The following is a 21,990-nucleotide window of genomic DNA, read 5'->3' on the forward strand; positions in this document are numbered from 1 at the left end:
AAATGGCTTAGTACAGGGGCGAGAAGTGGTAGAGGGATTTATGAACCATTTATGGTGAGATATTTTTTGATCCAGTATAGTGGACCCTGGTATCTAAGATGTTTCTTATATTAAAACATTAACAATAAGGGGCATATTCAATTAAGTTTCCAGTCCGCCGGAAACGCATCGGAACAGGCCACGAAGTCAATCCACAGTACCGCAATAACGTGGATTTTCGTGCGCACCCAATAGGGTTGCGTAGGAAAATCTGCGTTATTGCACCGTACCGTATTACTGTCAATACTGCGCAGGTTCTTACCACGGACCGGAAACCTAATTGAATATGCCCCTAAGTGTAAAGATACACAATTTTAACATGAAGGTTAGTTGAACAAAATACTCTGTAAGCCCTTGTTTATGGCTTTATTAAATATAAAAAGATATTTTCTTTCTTGAACGGTCGTAGCTCGAAAATTGGAATAAAATCTTCTCGGGGAACTGCAAGGGGGGCACAAAGTCCAGAATTATTATATGCTATGACTTTTTTTTTCTCTATTTTTTGCCTTGCTTTATCTTGTATAGCATATGATGCTTATATTTTTATATATTTATAGGTTCCAATCTGAGCGAGAAAGTGGAGACAGAAATTTTGCTATCGGATATTACTTAAAAGAGAAAAAGGTTTCTCATTTTTGTTTTTTCGTTTGTAATTCAATTTTTTTTATTCACTTAAAACCTACTGCACATTTTTCCTTATTTTAAGCAATAACAATATTTCCTTTCTTTTTCCCTGATAAGAAATGTAAATATCTGTATTTTACTTTTATTTTTTTCATATCTATAATAAAAAAAAAAATCGAAAGTTAAAATATATTATAGAATATAAATAATTTATTGTGTATTCTTTTGTTTTTATCATTTCTGGTCAGAGTAAAAGGAAGAAAATGTTGTAAGCTTTCATACTAGCAACTGTAAAAACAATAGTTTTTGGACATAAGTTCTGACAATGTTTAAGAGCTTTAAAACATATATTAAGATATTTGATAGCCTAAAAATCTTTGTTATGTAGCTCATTGTATAGCATTTTTCTGATGGACAGCACTGTGTTAGAGGAACTGATAACATGCTTTTTTGAGTGACAGTGAAAGAAAAGAAATTGGCAGATATTGTTACTTACTAAACAGTTGACTTATGAAAATAAATAAACCTACATTCAATTCCTGTAATATCAGGAAACTGTACTGGACAAAGATCCTTGTAGTGAGTGATGACAGTTGCTTCTATTAATTCTTCTTTGTGTAGAATAAGGTTTGCTTCTGGAGACCTGCCAGTAATCAGCAATTACTTAGTGACATTTCAATAAGGGATGTGTTTACATTATCTAAATAACCTATTACTAAAAGATTCATTTACCTTTCTTTTTTAAATCAAAGTGTTTTCCGGAGAACACTGATATGGTTGGAACCTTAGATTTTTATTTCCAGGTAAGAAAATGAGTCTACTACTTCATGAATATCTGCAACATTTGTAAAGAATGATTAATACTATTCTATATTGACCTTGAGCAGCATTTTAAACCAAATGATGAAATCATTTATTCAGTTTAGATGACAAAATTATTTGTGTACATCCAAATATAGCAATGTTATTTAACTAGTAACTGCAAACTGGCCTATACTTCTATGGAATAAATTAAAGCATTCATTATTTCTCCTGGCCATTTCATAATAAACCTTCTTTTTTGGTCCCTATCCACTAGCCCTATGACTTTCTCTAGTCTGGTTTTCTCTTAAGACTAAAAAAAAGCAACCTTGATCATGGTGTTGTACATTTTAGCTAATGTCTTCAGTTATTCGTTAGAATTGTAGGCTAATTTGAAGTCTGGTAATTATATAAATACAATTGTTACACTTGTACAGTCTGCACACTAATAATTGATGAGGAATTATGTCTCTCAACACAATTAAACAATTATAGAAGTCTTGTTTATTAAATAACACGCTAGAATGGACACTGCTTCAAGTAAGATAACACAAATTTCATCTTATATTTATACACAGCTCACATATGTTCTGCATTAAATTAGTTACAGCTACAGTGCAAGGTAGCTGTAGAACAGGTTTCTGGAATGCTTGTAACATCCTGTTCTCATACAAAGAAGATTTCTACATTTCTACATTTGGAAAAAGGGTACTGCACTATTAGTCTCTTTTTCTCCTTTTCATGTGCTTGGCTTAATTTTTCCTCATGAAAAAGATGGTTTGTGACGCTAAGGAAAATTTGAGATAAGGTCAAATTATATACACTTTTTGGTGCTCACCTCTAAACATTGTGCACTGTGGTTTATATTTTAAGAAAATATTACATTATTAGGCTCCCTCTTATGTGTCTTTTTTATTTACATATTCTGTTACTTGTGCTCACGGAGAAGGCAGACACTTTTATATTTATTGATGAACTTTTAAGGACATTGGAAAAAGAATACACTAAGCACCACAGCATATATCTTTTTGTGTGTATATATATATATATATATATATATAGATAGATATATATAGATAGATATATATATATATAGATAGATAGATAGATAGATGTGTTTGTGTAATAAGTCTAGCCAATCCCTGCTTTGTAGGTGACAAATTGGATACTTATAGATTCACTGGCTATCATAAGGTAGGAGGCCACAGTTTTCTTCCTTGTCTTATCCGTTGTCGAAGTCAGCAAATTGGATAAAGTCATTTCAATTAAAGTCGAGCAAACTTGGTTGTCTTTGTCTGAAAAGATGCGTACGGTACGCTACGACGTACAAGGGCACGCTACGGCGTGGAAGGGCGTACGCAGCTACTACACGTGGCAGCAACAGTACTTGGTCTTTTACCATACATTCGCACAAACACGCATACTTATAAAATAGTACACATTAATGGTAGTTGCAACACATAGTCAGTTATGTCGAAATATAGTAGTATTTATATGTTATATCAGAGTTACATGCATATTAGTGAAATACACAGAACAGGTTGAAGGAATCACATCATGAGTGGTATCATAATGAACCTCGTTACATATCCTACTGTTTGGTTCACTCTGCGAGGAAATCGCAGAGTACATACACAAGTTATGAATAATAGGGAATTATGAACTACTTAAGACTAAGGAATCTTGGCTGGAAGAGCCGAGCATACCCCCTGGAGAGGTGACCCCCTCCTTTGGATTCCTTAGGATGAACTAGCCAATGATTGACAACCCCTTGGACCTTCCTGAGACCTGGACCAATAGATGCAAGCTATACCATCTTCATTGTATTACTGTATTTCATTGTGTATATAAGCAGCAGCTTCACATCCAGTGTTCAGACATCTTGTCCCCAGACTTCAGGATTGAATGACTGCACTGGATCCAGAGCGCCTGCGATAAGTAACGGCTGTATTTATTATTACTTCGCTTGAGCATATTATTCTACTTATTGCGAATAAATCTTTGTGCGTTGGAAACACAAATCGAGGTTCGACAATTGTTATTGGTTAGCGACAATACGCACTTAACACCGTGCTTCAGAGATGTGGAATGTTCTAGGTCAGCATATGCCTACTACATTCATACAGTCCTTGGGGGCCCATAGACATTAAGTGAAATCAGAACATGGCACAATAAGTATTGTCAGGATCATCCCCCATTAACACCAGTAGCAGGCTAATTTGCCTAGCATGTAGAGAGATTGGCCTACTCCATCACAGATAACGTGCTCAAAATAGTATGAGAGGAAAAGTCGTTTTAATGGTTAATTACTTGATGATGGAAGGCATAACATATTTGCCTGAAATGCTGACTTCTGCGTGTGTTGTCTGCAAGCTTCTGCATACTATCTGTAAGAAATGGGCACATTTATCAATTCATCATTATCACAAAGGGAACTTCTTATACAGTCCAGAGCTTTGTCAAGCAGAATAGAATTTGTAACCTTGTAAAACAGTATGCAATCAATAATAAGCATGTTAAAAAGGTACAGACATCTTTTCCAGACTTTTCCTTCTCAAAAAGTCATCATAGCCTTTTTTGCACAGGTCTGAAATTGACTAAATAGGTTTTTTGGTACCAGGCAATTTCTGGCCTCACGGCCAATGACAAGACAGACTTTCTCCCACCCTGTGACCTTCAGGGTGCCTATTTTTCATATCCATATTGTAGTTCTTCACAGACAATTCCTCAGGTTTTGGGTCCTAGGTGAACACCTCACCAGCCTGCCCTTCGGGCTGGTGATGTTTGCAAGAACCTTTTTACCAAGATGTTAGTCAGTCGGATGTTGGATTTAGGAAAAGAGGAGTCAATCTTGGGCTGCAACAACATAGTTTTGCCTTTAAAGACATTGCAGTTTTAAATTTGTCCTGAAAAGTTGCCGAATATCGTCGACTTGCAAAAACTGCAGATGGATACATTTACCCCCTGGAGGTGGAAATAAAAGTCATATCATCTCATCACAGCACATGCCGTTCCTTGGAGTCGAGATAGACACCATACAGAACAAAGTGTCATTGTCAGAGGAAAGGTGTATCAAGATTCAGTCCCTAACAGTTTAATTGTAGACTCTGCATAATAAGGAGGGGGCTTTGGTTGTTGAGGATGTTTTTATTCCCTTATGAGTCATACAGTGGCGCATGTGGCAGCTCCAGTGAAGCTTATAAGAAGACAGAATGACAAAGACTTCTTTGAATTATGCCATCATCCTTACAAAGGCCACCAGACAGTTTCTCGTGGTGGCCAAGTCCACAGTTAAAAACAAAAAGAGTATCACTTTTGGAGTCGATGCAATGCTCAGTTGTTAAAACAGTATTATTCAAAAGTCCTGCTGCTAAGATTATTTAAAAGCAGAGATAGTCATTCCTTGGTAAAACACTGGGGGGGGAAATGAAAGCTACCCATAGTAATTAAGCAATTATCTGTAATTGTGATCTGTTCTTTTCTGTTATCTGTGTATGGGTCCTGTTTCATATGGTCATATTGACCAACAATACTCGATAAATGATTAGTTATAGATTGCCTTCCTTATTATAATGGTGTATACATTGCTTTTAGCCTTCTGTCACATTAGCTGCTCTCCATTTATTAGGATGTGCTGGTATTTTTTTTATAATTTATAAATAAGTAAACTGCTATTTTCATTGTCAACATGTATTGATCTTATGTTTGTTGTGATACCTGAATTTATAGTTTTGGTTATATCCAATAGTTTCACATTAAATCCAATATTGCTTTTTCCACACATTTTCTTCATATAGTCTAATTGTTTGTTTTTCTTCTGTTCAGTTGTGTTCTATTGAAGTGACTTGTGAATCTGCAAGTGTAATGGCAGCAACATTGGCTAATGGCGGCTTCTGTCCAATAACGGGTGAAAGAGTGTTGAGCCCAGAAGCAGTGAGGAACACGTTAAGTTTAATGCATTCCTGTGGGATGTATGACTTCTCAGGGCAGTTCGCTTTTCATGTAAGAGACTCTTACAAGTAAACATATATTGCACATTTTTTTAGAAATTTTTTTTTTATTACTATAATGATACAATGCATATTGTTATAACCAATCCTGCCTTTAAACAAATTGTCACCTTGGGCAGAAATCATGGTGAGGACCCCATTACGGTGACTGCTTGACCAATGCACTTTTACATGCCTCATGTACATACATATGCATGTATGGCCCCCATTGAATTACATTTTACTATGCCCCTTCTAAGCTGCAGTTTACTATAGAGATATTGCTTCAATAAAAGTTATTTAATAACCTAGCTATCAGAGCAGGTTTAAAAAATTGTGGTGCCAGCTCCAACAGTTAGACTATGGCATATACTGAGTCAAGACTGGTCCTAAGTATATTGTGCTGAGCTGTATCCTGTATCTGGTGGCAGCTATGTAAAGTTAAATCATATCTGGTACCTCATGTAATGCCATATCTGGTGCCAAGTGTAACAATCCAAGCCATACCTTGTGCCAAGACTTATGTGCCAAGCCATATTTGGTCCAAAAGGTAATGTGCAGAGTGATACCAGGCAGGATGACTGATGTGCAGAGACATATATACCCTGTTGCCAAGAGTATTAGACCTATGTCTGGTGCTCTGTTCAATGTGCAGAGCCATGCCAGATGCCAAGTATAGCTTACAATTGGCACCAAATAATATGGACCTGCATTTTTTTTGTTGACTATCATCATCATCATTTATTTACAACCGTAATAAAACAATACTAGGTAATACATACAGAGAGGTAAGACAACCCTGCTCACAAGCTTACAGTCTAAAGAACAATGGTTTGATACACAAGGGTAAGTGCTCCATCATATTGAATATTTGTCCAGCTAGAATGCAAAGGTTACAAAGTATTTAATGGGCTGTATGCTCAGTCACACAACTGTGTTGGTCAAAGGGGTTGTTGTTTTGTTAGCTGTGTAGAGGGTGGTTATAGGGTAGCCTAGTGAGGTTGTGAGGGTGGTTGAGGAATATTATAAGCTTGTCTGAATAAGTGGGTTTTCAGAGAAGGCTTGAAGGTTTGAAGACTAGAGGGAATGGAATTCGATAGAGTGGGTGCAGCCAGAAAAAGTCATGTAACAAAGAATTGGAGGAAGAGAGGAAAGTGGAAGATCTTGTGCAGAACGGAGGTGTCGAGCTGGGAGATATTTTGAGACAAGTGAGGAAATGTATGTTGGTGCAATTTTGCTGATGGCCTTGTATGTTAGTAGAAGAATTTTATATTGAAAAACATGCAACCAATGTAGCGACTGACAGAGTGACTCAGCAGAGGAAAAAAACGATTTGGAAGGAAAATCAATCTAGCCATTTCTTGCAAAGCAGATTGCAGGGGCTCAAGTCTAATTTTGGGTAGATCAGTAAGGAAGTAATTGCAATAGTCGATGCAGGAGATGATGAGTGTATGAAATAAAGTTTTTGTGGTGTCTTGTGTTAGATATGTACGTATTCTGAAAATGTTTTTTAGATGTATGCAGCATGATGTGTATATAGAGTTGATGTGGGGAACAAAGGATAGTTGTAAGTGAAGGATTACACCTAGACAGCGAGCTTGCAGGGTGGGATTTATGGTCACGTTGTGAACAGAAATAGAAATGTCAAGCAGGAAGCTTCTTAATTCCGTTTTTCAAAGAATGAGTTTGAGTTGGCGAGAGGACATCCAAAATGAAATGGCAGAAAGACAGTCAGTAATGCGGGCCAACACAGATGCTGAGAGATCAGGAGAGGATAGATAAATTTCTTTATCATCCGCATAGAGATGATACTGAAATCAAAAGGAGCTTATTAGTTTCCCATTCTCTCGAGAAGCTTGAAGAGGCATGGGAGCTGAGAGATGGGACGATAATTTGGGAGAGTTTGGGTCAGAATTTTTTTTTTTAAAATAGGAGTAATCACTGTGTGCTTGATTAGTGATGGGAAGATACAAGTAGAGAGAAAGAGATTACAGATTTTAGTTAGAGGTGGATTGAACATACGAGACATGGACCTACCAATTTGTGAGGATATGGGATCGAGAGTTCCGGAACTAGTGTAGGAAGATGAGAAGAGAGTAGAAACTTCCTCTTCAATTGTGGGATCAAATGAAGAGAGGGTGTCAGAGGATGCTGGGAAGGAATTGACCTACCCACCCTTGCACCAAGCTCTTTCTTCCTCTTAGCACCGATCACAGGACGATGAGCCTATTGGCTGGTAGTGCTGTAATCTGTCCTGCACTGAACTCCAGCAGCCAATTGGAGTTCCATGTAGCACAGAGAACAGAACAGATGCAACTGGGTGATGACTGTATGGAAGAAAGAGGGAGTGTTTACTGAGGATTTTGATTTGTTTCTTTTTAAGTATTTAAAAACAAAAACCCCAGGCAATTACACAATTTGTTCCCCCCCTCTCACAGTACTAGCTCTTTTTATAACATATAGTAATATTTTCTTTACAATGTAAGCTTTCAGTGCATATAGCCCACTGAATGAATATATATTTTGCTGCACATTATTGTGCATGCTTAACAGGTTCTAACTTTCCTCCCCATTCTCATTTTTAAGTAGAATATATATCAGAATTTACAGTTTTTTTTAATGATCACCATCTTCATTACTGTGTCTGTCTTCACACCTTAATGTTTTGATATGTTCAAAAAAATTCAGTTTTATATTTCACAAGCTATTTCGGGTGACACTGCTGCATTTCAAGTAACAAACTATAATACACCACGTGATGTGAACAATGCTAATTTGTTGTGTGTCTTTATCTTTGTTTTTACACACCCTATAAAAATGTAAACTATGAAAATGTATTAAGGCTTTAGTCACTGTAAAGTATAAATATCAAACATTTCAAATTGTATATTATGCTTTGAATTTAGACTTTTGCTCTGGTCTCTCATAGGTTGGCCTCCCAGCAAAGTCTGGGGTTTCAGGAGGTATACTTTTGGTAGTCCCTAATGTCATGGGCATGATGTTCTGGTCTCCTCCATTGGATAAATTGGGAAATAGTGTCCGTGGTATTCAGTTTTGTCAGGTGAGCAAAAATACAGTTTTTCAACATTAACAGCCTATCATTGTATTTAAAGGTGATTTAGGTGGTCGTTCATGTCCGATCACCCAATCACTTGCCACCCACTGCAGCTATGGCTTTTTTTTTTTTCAAATGTTTTGCTGGCTAATCCCTACCAAATGTGGAGATTGTCTGTTAATAATGTGTAGAGCACCCAACACTTTTATAAAGTACTCATACCAGCTGAATTATTATCTGTTATTACTAAAACAAATGGCTTAACGATCTTCATGTTTCTGATGGAATTGTTTGCGTTGAACGGCAATTTATTTTTTCAGAATTTGACGAAACTGTGTTATGAAAGTGTATGTTACCTTGCACACATTAACATGTTTATTATATAGCATGTTGATCCGTCTTTCAGCACATTTTAAGGATGGTATTATAATTATTATTATTATCTTTAATTTACATGACATATAGAGAAAACAGTGACCCATGACACAACATGATATATAAAGAACAAAATATGAAGAACAAAAATCTATAAATACACACACATAACATGCTAATGCAAATCAAATTATTTCTGGGACAATGAGTGAAAGTGATGGTAGAAATCAGCGATAAGTAGGCCGAACCTTAAGAAAACAGGGCTACGGAAGCAGGCCAAGAGGTACAGAGGTGATATAATAGTAGAAGGAGCACACAAGGAAAGAGGGCTCTGCTCCTGAGAGCTTACATCCTAAAGGAAAGGGGGAGACACAAATAGGGTGGTACTAACTGGGGGAGAGACCCGGGACAAGGGAGTTAGGAGGAGGACTGATAGACATGAATAAAGAAATGAGTCTTAAGGGTATGCTTTGAAGCCTTTGAGAGTAGATGCTTACCTGATGGAATGTGGAAAATCGTTCCACAGCAGGGGAGCAGCCTGGGCAAAGTTCTGGAGACGGGAGTGGGAAGAGGTGATCAGTGAAGTAGTGAGGGGGCGGTCAGAGGCAGAGCGGAGAGGGTGACTAGGAGTGTAGGTAGAGATGAGATTGGAGATGTAGGGAGGGGAGGATTGATTAAGAGATTTAAAGGTGAGGGTGACGAGTTTAAATTTAATTCTGTAGGCCATGGGGAGCCAATGTAGTGACTGTTGGAGAGAGACAGCAGAGATAGAGCTTCGGGAGAGAAAAATGAGATGGACAGCAGCATCAAGGATAGACTTAAGAAGGTCAAGGTGAGAATCAGGTAGGACAGAGATAAGGTTACAGTAGTCAAGGCGAGAGATTGCAAGCAAGTGGACAAGGGTTTTCTGTGGTGAGAAAAGGGGCATATCTTGGATCCGAAGGTGGAAGTAGCAGGATTTTGAGAGGGACAAAATGTGATGTTTGAAGGAGAGGGAAGAATCAAGGATGACCCCAAGGCATCGGACTTGAGGGACTGAAACGAGGGTAGTGTTATTAACAGAAATAGAGAGGGGGGAGGTGGGAGAGTCCTGGAAGGGGCGAAAACGATAAGTTCAGTCTTGTAAATATTGAGTTTAAGGAAGCGTTGGGACATCCAAGATGAGATGGCCGAGAGAGAGCAGGAGACACAAGACATAAGGGAAGGGGAGAGGTCAGGGGATGAAAGATAGATTTGGGTGTCATCAGCATAGAGGTAGTACTGGAGGCCAAAGGAGCGGATGAGGACACCTAGGGAGGAGGTGTAGAAGGGGAACAACAGGAGGCCAAGAACGGAACCTTGAGGGACGCCAACAGGTACGGGAAGAGGGGGGGATGTGGAGTCATGTGCAGAGACTGAGAAGGGACGGTTGGTGAGGTAAGAGGAAAACCATGAGAGGACAGTGTTAGAGAGGCCGATAGAATTGAGAGTTTGCAAAAGGAATTTGTGGTCAACGGTATTGAAGGCAGCAGAGAGGTCAGGAAGGATAAGAAGGGAGTAGTGTATTTTGGATTTAACGAGGAGGAGGTCAATAGTGACCCTAGTGAGGGCAGTTTCAGTGGAGTAGAGGGGTGAAAACCGGATTGGAGCCGGTCAAGGAGTGAGTGAGAAGAGAGAAAGAAGGTGAGACGGTTGTAGACAACTTGTTCAATGAGTTTTGATGCAAAAGGAAGAAGCGATATAAGGCGGTAATTAGAGACAGAGGCGGGATCATGGATGGTTTCTTGAGTATGGGGGAGACAAGAGCATGTTTAAAAAAGATGGGGAAGATTCCAGAGGAGAGGGATAGTTTGAGGAGGTGGGAGCAGGCCTCAAGAGAGAGGGAGCGGAGAAGGTGGGAGGGGATAAGGTCCTGTGGGCAAGTGGAGGGGGGTGAGAAGGAGAGAAGGGTATAGATTTAATTTGCAGATACTGAAGAGAAGGAAGGTGAGCTAGCAAGTGGGGAGGGGAAAAAGGAGATAGCCGCAGAGGAGGGTGGGAAGGGGGACAGAGTGGGCAGGGAGGGGGAGGCAGTGGGGTAAGAAGGTACTGCTTGGAGATGTCATGACTTATTGACTCAAACGATTGCAACACATTTTTTGATTGTTTACCGAGTAAGAAAAAATAATAAATTCACAAGAATTTCATAAGAACAAATCTCATATTTATGTTCAAATTGTATTGCATATCCTCTACATACAATTACAATATATGTACAGTTCGATCAAAATTCTAATATGATTGGATTGCATTTTGTGTGGGTTACTGTCCTTGGATTGGATTCCATGAAATGATCCAATGAGTTTGTATACTATCGAATTGTAGAATGTGTTGCAATTGCATAATTTTACACAGTCTTTTAAATGATCTGAATGTACAGCTATACATTAAAAATTTTAATGTGTGTGAGGTAATCATACATTTTTGTTCTTACAATCTCCTTAAACTCCAATTGCATTGATAATTGATGTATACCATGTGTAGAGATCCATGATCCAGAAACTGCCTCTTCTATTAATTGGGGGGAAAAAATATTTAATCAATTTTGTCTCTGTTTATAGGATTTGGTATCTCTCTGCAATTTTCATAATTATGACAACCTAAGGCATTTTGCAAAGAAACTTGATCCACGTAGAGAAGGAGGTGATCAACGGGTAAGATCAGCTTTTCCATATTTCACATTTAAACCTATTCATGTCTGCTGACTTAGTCTTTTGTTAAACACTCTGAAGCATATTTTACTCAGAATCTGAAAATAAAATATATTAAGCCAGACCTCTAAATACAGCTATACTTTAAATATAATTTCTTCCTGAAATGCTTATGAATGGTCTTTAACACTGAGCAGTACAGGTGTGGGATCTATAATTTGGTAATTTGGAATGATTAGTCTTTTAGGGAGTTTTCTGCATAAGGGTTTGTTTGTTTTTTTAGAAAATTTGGTGCATCATGCTTATAATCTGCTAAATGAAATTTTAAAAATACTGCATTTCCCACACTGCCCTTGGTTCTCTCATCTTTGCTGCTTAGCGGTGTTCCTCACAGTGACTGTAGAAGGTAGTGCTTTTTGATCATGTCTGTGTATATGACATCCTTTGCCAGCAGCAGAAAATGTTCTTTCTCGTTTTCAATACTTCCTGGATAATAGATTTCCAGATAAGAGATCCCATACCTATACATTTTTAAATGTTAGAATTTGTTAAGCATTGGAAAGCCTTTTAAATCTTATTACTAAGAGTCATTTACAAAATGGCTTTGCATGGCACTAGACATTTTAGTACTGTCACAGAAGTTTATTGAGGACCATGCACCTATTTGAACACAACTGGACATGGATTTGAGTGGCAAAATGCAAATAATGTAACCTTGACATGGGATGATAAACAGATATGAGTGTTTTTAATTGGCTCGTCATATACCTCACTAAGTGCTAGATACACATACATTAGGTTTTGCAGGATGATTTGGAGGGAATGGAGATTTCATTTATATTATAAGTGTTCATGGTTTTATAGGACTTTTCAGGTGATCAAAATCAACCTACATCTGAGGTGGAGAAATCTGCATTCTCCAGTGATTTCAGTAGTCCCTTGCTAGGCATAAGTATGCCACGAGTATAGCACAATGCACATGTATATGCTTATATAAACCAATGGATTTAAAAATATAAACTCTTTTAATAAATGTAGTACTGATGTCCTCTTACTTGCAGGAATTAAGTGAAGCTTCAGTGATATAAAATTACCTGTGCATTTGGAGAACAGACAAGTGCGATAGTAGGACATGTTTAGTGTTATATTTATTATTATTTTCATTTGTATATGGTGTGAGAACAACCTTCAAAACCATAATGATCATGCATGCTGGATGCACAGATGGATCATGAATGCAGTCAGTGGAGGGTGACTTGTATCTGCTCTGACCCATAAAACAAGGTGCAATTACGCATATATAGATGTGTTACGCTTTGTATCTTAATCCCAATATATAATAGTTCCCTTAATGAAAATCCCAAAACAGCCATTTTACAGTGTCAAAGTTACCATGAACAGCTTTTTTGCAATTTTTTTTATAAATCGTTTCAAATACAAGTGTGAAATTGTGCACATTTAAATAATATTGTTAATCATGTAAGTAGGACAGTAGTTTCTAATTATGTATTTTAAATTAAGACATATACAGAGTCTGTGAAATGATAAACTAGGGTCATATCAAAACAATGAAAAAAATAGTTTGGGCTGATATGGTTGTGGTTATATTTCTTTCAAGATGACTTTAAGGTGTGCACTGCTCAGGCACCTGTTGCATGTATTATTTGCTTGACATTTATGCAAGGCACTAGCACTCCAGTAACCCAGCTCATGCTTTTTTGATCTAACTAATGTGTGCTCGTGCAGCAACATTAGATTTTTTGTAGTCTTTCTAATTTGTGAACTTCACTAATGAATTATGTATGTTACTTGAAGAACCATGTTTCCTATGGACCTCTGGATTATGAACATCTGCAGCAGGAGCTTGCTCTAAAAGATACAGTATGGAAAAAAGTTTCACCAGAACCTAATGAAGACTCATCAACCACCATAGTGTATAGAATGGGAAGCCTTGGAGACAGAAGCTAAACACATTGACGCTAATATTACCATATTCTTCATTGTATGTTATTACATTAATAGTTTCTCTCTTGAAACTTCTTTATACAGCTATTTATTTCATTTTTATTTCACTTTGTAGCTCTGCAAACATGAAATAAGCTTATATGCATCATTGTTTATGGTATTATGAGCAGTTTTTTTTTTACCAAATGGTCAAGGTACCATCATAAGAGTTGAGCTCCTGATTCTCTATAGCAACTGTGTGAAGGTTGTAATTTGCAAAGGAATTTAACTGGTGTAGTATTTGGCAGCTTTATTGAAATAATGGACTACAACAAGAAGTCCAACAGTACTTAACAGTATTCTATTAGTCTAAATTAGCTAGGGACTTGTACATTTGTATACCAAATAAGTAGGGAATGCCTATAAATTCCATTTGCAATTGTGTATTTAGATATAAACACACATCAATTTTGCTTTCTATATCTGAACATGCCAATGACAGGTCTATATTTTCCTTTAAAAATCATTTCATACTATATGCTGGGGAAATATTCTCCTATTAGTTCCCAACCTTGTTTGATCTAAATTAGGAATTCAAAATATTGTGATAGTTGAAAAAAGGACAGTGTTGCCTACCTAGGTAATATTCTAACCTGCATTACTTAAAACAAACCACAATCTGCATGCAGATTTTAGCTCTGCTTCTCCCTCTTGGACCATCAAAACAAGGTTAATTGTACACTGTCATGTGTATTAATAGATCAGTAATTTGTTGCGTTGACCATTGTAATTTGTGTTCCATTATGTCACATTAAAACTTATGACCTATCCAATTTGTTGGTGACTGACAGTTTTATGTTGAGCATAGCAGCTTTAAATGTTCACAGTGATGACTGTCGAAAGTGAGAACTATGTCTCATTGAAGAAACTGAAGTATACTCTTTCTGAAGAAAGGTTGAATACCTATGCATTCTATATTTACATTGTCTATCTAGCTTATGTCAATTGACAACATCTGATATTTGGGGGCTTTATTAGTTAATTTAGTCTTACTGCAATATATATACATATGCATTTCTGGAGTGAAAATAATAATAATAAACTGATTGTTAAAAGAATATGCTAACATAGAAAACTAGATAGAGAAATGAAAATATCTCCCCAAATCACAATATCTGTATAGATTCAACAGTCATAAATTTCACATTGCTTCATAATACATGACTAGCATTGGTAAGTAAGAGGTTTTAGTTTTATAGAGCATATAAACGCTTTATAATGTCAATGAAGCCATGGTTTGTTATTATCCCCCAACATGCCACTAACATGGTAAGAAGCCTCAACATGACTGCCTATCATGCTAGCCTGTATCCCCATCATGGCGTGTCATGTCGCCTTAATTTTGGACCCATGGCTCTCCATCACGCTCCATGTAGTTTCATGGCCACGTCCTATTCTGCACTCTTTTGAGAATAGAAAACACTATTACCATCCCCCACACTGCCAGTGTTTGTTTTTAGTATGTGCTATGCACTCTTGACCAAGTGTATATGCTACAGCCATCTGAATGGGGCTAGAGAAGTGTATTAAAGTTATTTTATCGCTTACCAATAAACATTGTCCGCTGCGATTTGTGTGGTTCCAACGCAATTGCAAAATATAGCATAATGCAACAAGTAACGATTCAGTAAAAAAAATTACAGCCGATTACATACGCAGCGCCCTGGAACCAGAATACAGTCATTCAATCCTGAAGTCTGTGGTCAAGAAGACTGAATGATGGTCCCAGAGCTCAGTTTATATACAGTTGGTGTTACATTGAAAACAATAGAGATGGCTTGGCATGTTTCCATTGGTTCAGGTTTCAGTACAGTCTGGTATAATGCAGGACATAGGTCAGGTCAAACGATGCCCTCCAAGGGTGGGGGTCAGCGCTCCAACAGCTGCATCGTGTCTTCCCGCCGAAAAGCTTGTTCAAACTGGTCTATTTACATTACAAACACAATACCATTCCAATCATTAATTCCCTATCATCCATAACTCGCATACTCAGGATACAATCTCTTAGCCGATTAGAACGGATCTCTGAGGATAAATAGGGTATTAGAATGATACCAAACATTATATGTTTCCTGTATCCTGAACCTTAGATCTCAATAAAGTGCTTTTAACATTATTATATTTAAACATAAATCCTACTAAATCTGACTATAAACGACTGTGTGTTGGACCTATTTTAAGGTGAACTATTTATAAGAGAATGTGTGTATGTGAGTGTATGTGTGCGTTATTTATCTGTGCGATTGCGTCATAGCACATGGTGTACTAATCGCTATCGCACGGCAAAACAACATTAATCAATTTGATTTACTTCATCCAATTATCTGACTTCGACAAGCGGAAAGGACAGTTTTGGTGGGTGGTTGAGACACAGCATTGGGAGTGGTCATGTGTATGCAGACGGAGTGGAGGGTTGCACTGATGTGTGTTTACATCAGTGTGTGTGATGATGTGATTGGTGGGTATTTATTTGGAAGAGTTAGGGGGAGGTCCATGTCCACAACCTGCTTCTTTCCAGAACACACTTCTGTTTTTGGCTTTGGGTAGTTTTCAAGTAGGTTCAACATTGTTCAAAGTTTCAAAGATGAAAATTTGCATTTGTGACATTTTCATTGTTTAGTACCAATTTAACCATTTAATAGCTGTTCTGGCGACAGTGTTTAGCTGTGCTAAAACAGTGTTAAACACTAAACCTGAGTCACATAGTAAAGTTACAAAATGTAGAGTTACAAAATGATTAAATGTAAGCAGTGTTTTTGTATGCAGCAAGGGAAAATATAAGATGCCCATTGTTTGAAATAATATCAGTAAAAGTAAGGAAATGCCCATCAGTAAAAGTAATGCCTAGTAAGATGTTCATCTGTAACAGTAATGCCCATTAAAGTAGCCATCCGTAGCAATAATGTCCGGTAAGTGTCACATTAGATGTAGTAATGATCCACCAGATGCCAAGTAGTAGGGGTAATGGCCATCAGTACTCATCCCCTTGCTGTGATCTTAAACTCCAGTATATCCACTCCCCTGGACTCGTAAGCTGGCTGCTCCGCTGACCCATTTCACTGTCGCACTTAATGTGATGCAAAATAGTGCGCTGCCGCTTCTAATTCAGCCTTTAATGTGATATTGAGTGCTGCACATTGCTCTCTTCCTGTGGCACCTTTAAAAATCATTACCGAGATTTAAAAAAACGTTCTGCAACTGTACCTTGAAATTAGGCACAGTTGGCAGGTAGGCCTGAAATGCAAGTTGTTTTCTATTAAATTTGGTAACTACATTCACTTTTTTTTATATAATATGCAAGTATTCTATTTTGAACTTTTATTTCAGGTTTGGTAACACTTTAACACAAATGATTTCCCTGAAAGTAATTGACAGGAACTTCAGTGTCCAAAACCATTCAATTTGCTAATGTTTCATGAGCAATAATGTCTAAGGTGATGTCCGCATTGAACTCCAAGGTAAAACATTGTTAGTAAAGGTGAACAGAGGGTGTCGCATATTCCAGGAGGATTGTGTCTGTGCATTAATTGCAAGGGAAAGGCAAAACGGGCGAACAACTGCAGATTAATTGGCTGCAAATTTCAACAATTGGTTCATGCAGCTAGTTTCATCAAAAATGGGCTGACCTTGTTTCCACAAAGCAAGATATCATAGTCTGATTGCAGTGCAACAATGCTCATCTCACCTAGCATTAATTCACATGTTTGAGTTCAGTGGTGCAAAGAGCACAGGCTCCTAGTGGTTAATTTTGTGGGGTGCATCTTCCTGACATGGTTTGGATACAGTCATTCTTTTAGAAGTAATCATCAATGCTAATTGCTACTTAATGGCACTGAGTGATAATATTCACACCATGTTGCAGCATTTCTTTACTGATGGGATAGATGTCTCCCAGGATGACAATCCCCTCATAAGCAGAGCATGTGGCTGCCCAATAGTTCACACTGATGTTTTCCATATGTAAGGGACTTTTCAGTCATCGGATCTAAACCCAATTGAGGATTTATAAAATGTTTTAAAATAATGCTTGAGGCTGCGATTCCCATCAACCAAGTGTCCGTTAAATTTATTTTATGTGAAAGAAGGCTGCAGCTGCTACATCACTTCTGCAAAACTACAGACATTGCTAGACTCCATTCCCCAGCACTTACAATTTACCCTACTAACTGACTTTATATTGGTGTGTCAGTTTTATTTTCTGTCCACTCACTGTACATTTTCCTCTGCAAGGAACAATTATACAGTAAATAATAAAATAAATCTATTTATTGAGCAGACAAATTATCACAAATACAAAAATGTCAGAAATAAAAATTGATGCAATCTTGACATCAGAACACAGAATCTATGATGTTTTGTAATTCTACACAAAAATGTAGCTCTGATGACTTCAATAAATATAAAGAGAGGGGTATGGTGATAGAAGGGGAGTTGGTGGATAGGGACTGTGAGATGGTGGGACAGCAGGAGCATCATTAGCTCAAGCATACGAGGTAAGGTAAAAATAAATAAATTTACCAACATGGGAGAGAAACCCATATAAAGTATGATAATGTTGAGGCCTTTTGCACACTACCAAACATTTGGAAACCTTTTCCAGGGCTCATTACTGGAAATTGATAAATGTGAGCAGAACAATGCATGTAAACAAAGTACTCTGCACCTACCAAAAATTACCACTTAACTTGATGATAATATAGTTATGTTGTGTTTTAAAACCCAATTTTTCACTTATGGTAAGAACATACACAGTAACTGACATAAAGAAACATTTGTTTAGCAAATGGTCAATATTAAAAACAAGGACATTGCAAGCAGTAAAGCAATAATTGAATTTCAAACCAGCAGAACCAAGAACATTAAAAAAATATAAAAGGTTTAATATAAAAATAGACGCATGTGCAAAACATATATGTTAACTTGTTTCAATCCTGAATACAATCTAAAATGTCTTGGTTTTAATCAGAGTACAGAGAAAGGAGTGGTTTAAAATAATGACAAGGCAATAATTTTTAAATCTGTGTAGTTCATCCAGGGTCACATCTGGGCCTGTGGGCCTTACTGCTCAGAATTCTGGCATATTCTTCTGGAGTTCAAATTATTTTGTCTCTTAAGTGGGAATTTAATTGGCCGTGATGTTCCTCCGTTATAACAGTAAAAAATAATTCTTAGTATTGCTTGCACCTCTATGGGGTGCAAGCAAAAATTAGCTTTTTTTCTGTAAAAAAAAGAAAAAGAAATTAAAATATGCGTGAGGTGTCCGCCGACTGTTCCATAGGCACCTCGCATGGATTTAATTAAAATTGAATAGCCCCCTTAGTTAGAGAGCTGGATAAAATCAGTTATCCTTATACCACATGGAACTTTACTTAAAAGTCATTATATACAGGTGTGTGGACATCTAGGGCCTGAGTCATTAAGTAAAGTAAGGCAAAAACACATTTTCTCCTGGACAAACCATGTTACTACTCAAGGGGTACAAATTGGTTTGCTATTAAATAGTAAAGTTAAATACTGGCTTTTTTTTTCTTATAGCACACAGATACTTGATAGCTTTATTTTACACTGAAATTTAAAGTTGATCTACGACATGCCCCATCCCAACTATAAATCTGCCATCACAATTTAAATTTACCTTCCCCTCCAATGCAACATTGTTTTTCCAAGGTTCAAAGTTACTCCATTTTTTTTTGTGTGTGCTTTCCTTTCAGCTAGTGTCCACGTAATAAAACACAAACATTATTAAATTTATACTTAATTAACTACATTCAAATATAATTATCTTTAACACAAGGGACAAACATTTTCAGGAACACATGTTTAAAACCTGAAGCTGTCTCTGGAAATTATATTGGTTAGTAACCTCCTTAACACAATAAGACTCCATATCCAACCTATTGAGGCAAGTCTATGTCAGACCTGTCTGTCATGCTCTGACTACTGTTGCAGAAATCATGCCTAATTTTCTCTGCAGATGATAATCAGCTGTACCTGTATCTTCATCATCATTTATTTATTTATATATATATAGCATTACTAATTCCGCAGCGCTGTACAGAGAACTCAGTCACATCAGTCCCTACCCCAATGGAGCTAAGTTCCCTAACACACACACAGACGGGTCAATTTTGAAAGCAACCATTTAACCTAATAGGTTCTCTCTCTTTTGGAGTTGCATCGGGTGCTAAGAACCCATTGACTGACAATGAATCCTGGTTAAACAGAGGTTCCTATCATAGGAGCTCACCATTGTGTTCTGTACCTGGTATGCTGCCTTGTCAATCCACTGATTACCAGAAATGGCTCACCTTTCTAAGCCTTATGTGTAGCAGGGTAAACACCCAAGAGCTTTCTGGTGATGGATGAAAGGACGTTTGGTGTAGCAAGTGAAGGAGGTGATACTTGAAGCATGTTTTGTGAATAGGAAATGCAGAGTCAGTATATAACTCTGGTCTAATATAGACTGATCCCAGTTCTATGGAGTATCAGCATGCTCATGCAGTCCTGGGGCTAGATTTACTAAGAATCGAGTTTGGTGGCGGTTTGAAACCACCACACATTGCCTGCGGTTTAGTGGTTCATACCGCTATTTACTGCAGTGTGATTTTGAGGCTGCGATTTGAAATGGCTGGCTATGTGTGGCGGTTTAGAAACAGCAAAACCACTGGCAATTTGTTTAAAACCGCCATCCAAACCCCCATCCAAAAGACAGGTTTTTAAATACCTGTCTCTATCTCAAACAGCATGCAGTTTGTCAATCATTTTGACGTTCAGAACATAAGAGGAAGCATCAATCATGTATAAATTATTGAGGCAATCATTATTTATTTATTAAGGTGCAAAATTAATTTATAATTTACTTATGAGGGGAAAAAATAAAAAAAATTGAAGGGGGGCAAATTACTGAATTATTATATTAATCTGACCCTATGTAATGCCAAATTGTGCAATCAAAACAATAATAATCACCATTAGCAATCAATTAATATTATTATATTTGTTGCACAATTTGGCATTACATAGTAACAGGATAATATAATAATTCAATAATTTTGCCCCCTTAAAAAATGTAAATAAAAGTAAATTTTAAATTATTTTTGCACTTTAATAAATAAATAATGATTGCCTCAATAATTTATATATGATTTAGCTATTTTGCCATTCAGAACATGAGAGGAAGCATCAAACAACATGCAGTTTGAGAAATCTCACCACTCGCGACCACTGCTTGCCGCTTGGATGGCTGATTTGCGGCGGTTTTGAAAACCCTAGCTTAATAAATCTGGTGGTTTTTATGTTCATCGTTGTTAAACACAGGATGGTGATTTGTAAGGTTGTGGTTTTGAAAAATGTAAATTCTGACGGTTTTAAAAGCGGTTTGGACTTTAGTAAATCCGGTGGTTTCAAATCCACAAGAAAAATAGACAAAAAACGGCGGTTTGAACAAACCGCCCTTTAGTAAATCTACCCCCTAGACAAGAATGCTCTGAATTAGTAGGTGGGCAGGTATTCCTGAAAGAGACAGGAGAAACGCAATAAGTGATATACATTACATATATACAAAAAATGGCACGTTTAAAGACAGTCATTTGGCCCAGACATTACAATTACTGATTTTTACATTTGACAACCACTTTAAAACTCATATAATTTACAGCATGTTTACAGCATGTTTTACTGTCACATCCCCCATCTGATTGTTAACTACAGAAAATGAATTAAAAAAAAATTTAAAATATTTTTCAGTGGACATTTCTTAAGGTGCAATCCATTATTGAGCTCTTATTTTAAAGGTGTTTCATAATGCATAATTCATTGAAGGCAGAAGACCTGCAGATTTGAAAATCATCTCATACGAGCAGCCCATTTGATGCCGAGTACTGCAACTCTGTTAAATTTACTGAAATAACAATTATTTTAAATCGTTTATTTCTCAAATTTTACTTGTCTATGTTTGGTTTTACATTTTTTAGTCTACTTTTCCTCATTTATTGAAGGATTCTGTAAGAAGTGTTCTTTTCATCCAAGGTAGCAAATCAAAGAGTATATTAATATTATACTTATATTAATTTCAAATATAAGTGCAGGATCGCAAGAGATCCAAAAAATAGGTTGAACTTGATGGACTGGTGTCTTTTTTTCAACCTCATCATCAACTATATCATTTTTTTATTCAATTGTTTTTTTTTGTATATGAAAATTTGATTTATACGTTAACAATGCAGCCAAAACAGCAACTGACATCAGACAAACATTGCATTGTACAGATTAAAGGTGTAAACTGCAAACTATCTTTTAGTACTTGACTAAAAATTTTAAAGATATCAATAAACAACTGAAATATCTACTAAAATCACATATCGTAACAGTTTACAATATAAGGACACCACAATATACAAAGTTGATACGTACAATAACAACATTCACAGACATT

The 21,990-nt window shown here is 36.9% G+C and overlaps 1 protein-coding gene across 7 annotated transcripts in view; it reads left to right on the top strand.

The window, feature by feature from the left end:
* The window catches only part of GLS (glutaminase), a 368,780-nt gene that overhangs the window by 112,547 nt on the left and 234,243 nt on the right, over positions 1-21,990 (top strand). For all 7 annotated transcript variants that reach the window (XM_075180013.1, XM_075180012.1, XM_075180008.1 and 4 more), the window contains exons 8-12: positions 597-663; positions 1,416-1,466; positions 5,290-5,466; positions 8,383-8,514; positions 11,463-11,555. In XM_075180013.1, the coding sequence (XP_075036114.1) occupies positions 597-663; positions 1,416-1,466; positions 5,290-5,466; positions 8,383-8,514; positions 11,463-11,555 (520 nt within the window). The remainder of the gene's footprint in view (positions 1-596; positions 664-1,415; positions 1,467-5,289; positions 5,467-8,382; positions 8,515-11,462; positions 11,556-21,990) is intronic.

The sequence above is a fragment of the Mixophyes fleayi genome, chromosome 7, assembly GCF_038048845.1.
Source record: "Mixophyes fleayi isolate aMixFle1 chromosome 7, aMixFle1.hap1, whole genome shotgun sequence".
Classification (NCBI taxonomy): domain Eukaryota; kingdom Metazoa; phylum Chordata; class Amphibia; order Anura; family Limnodynastidae; genus Mixophyes; species Mixophyes fleayi.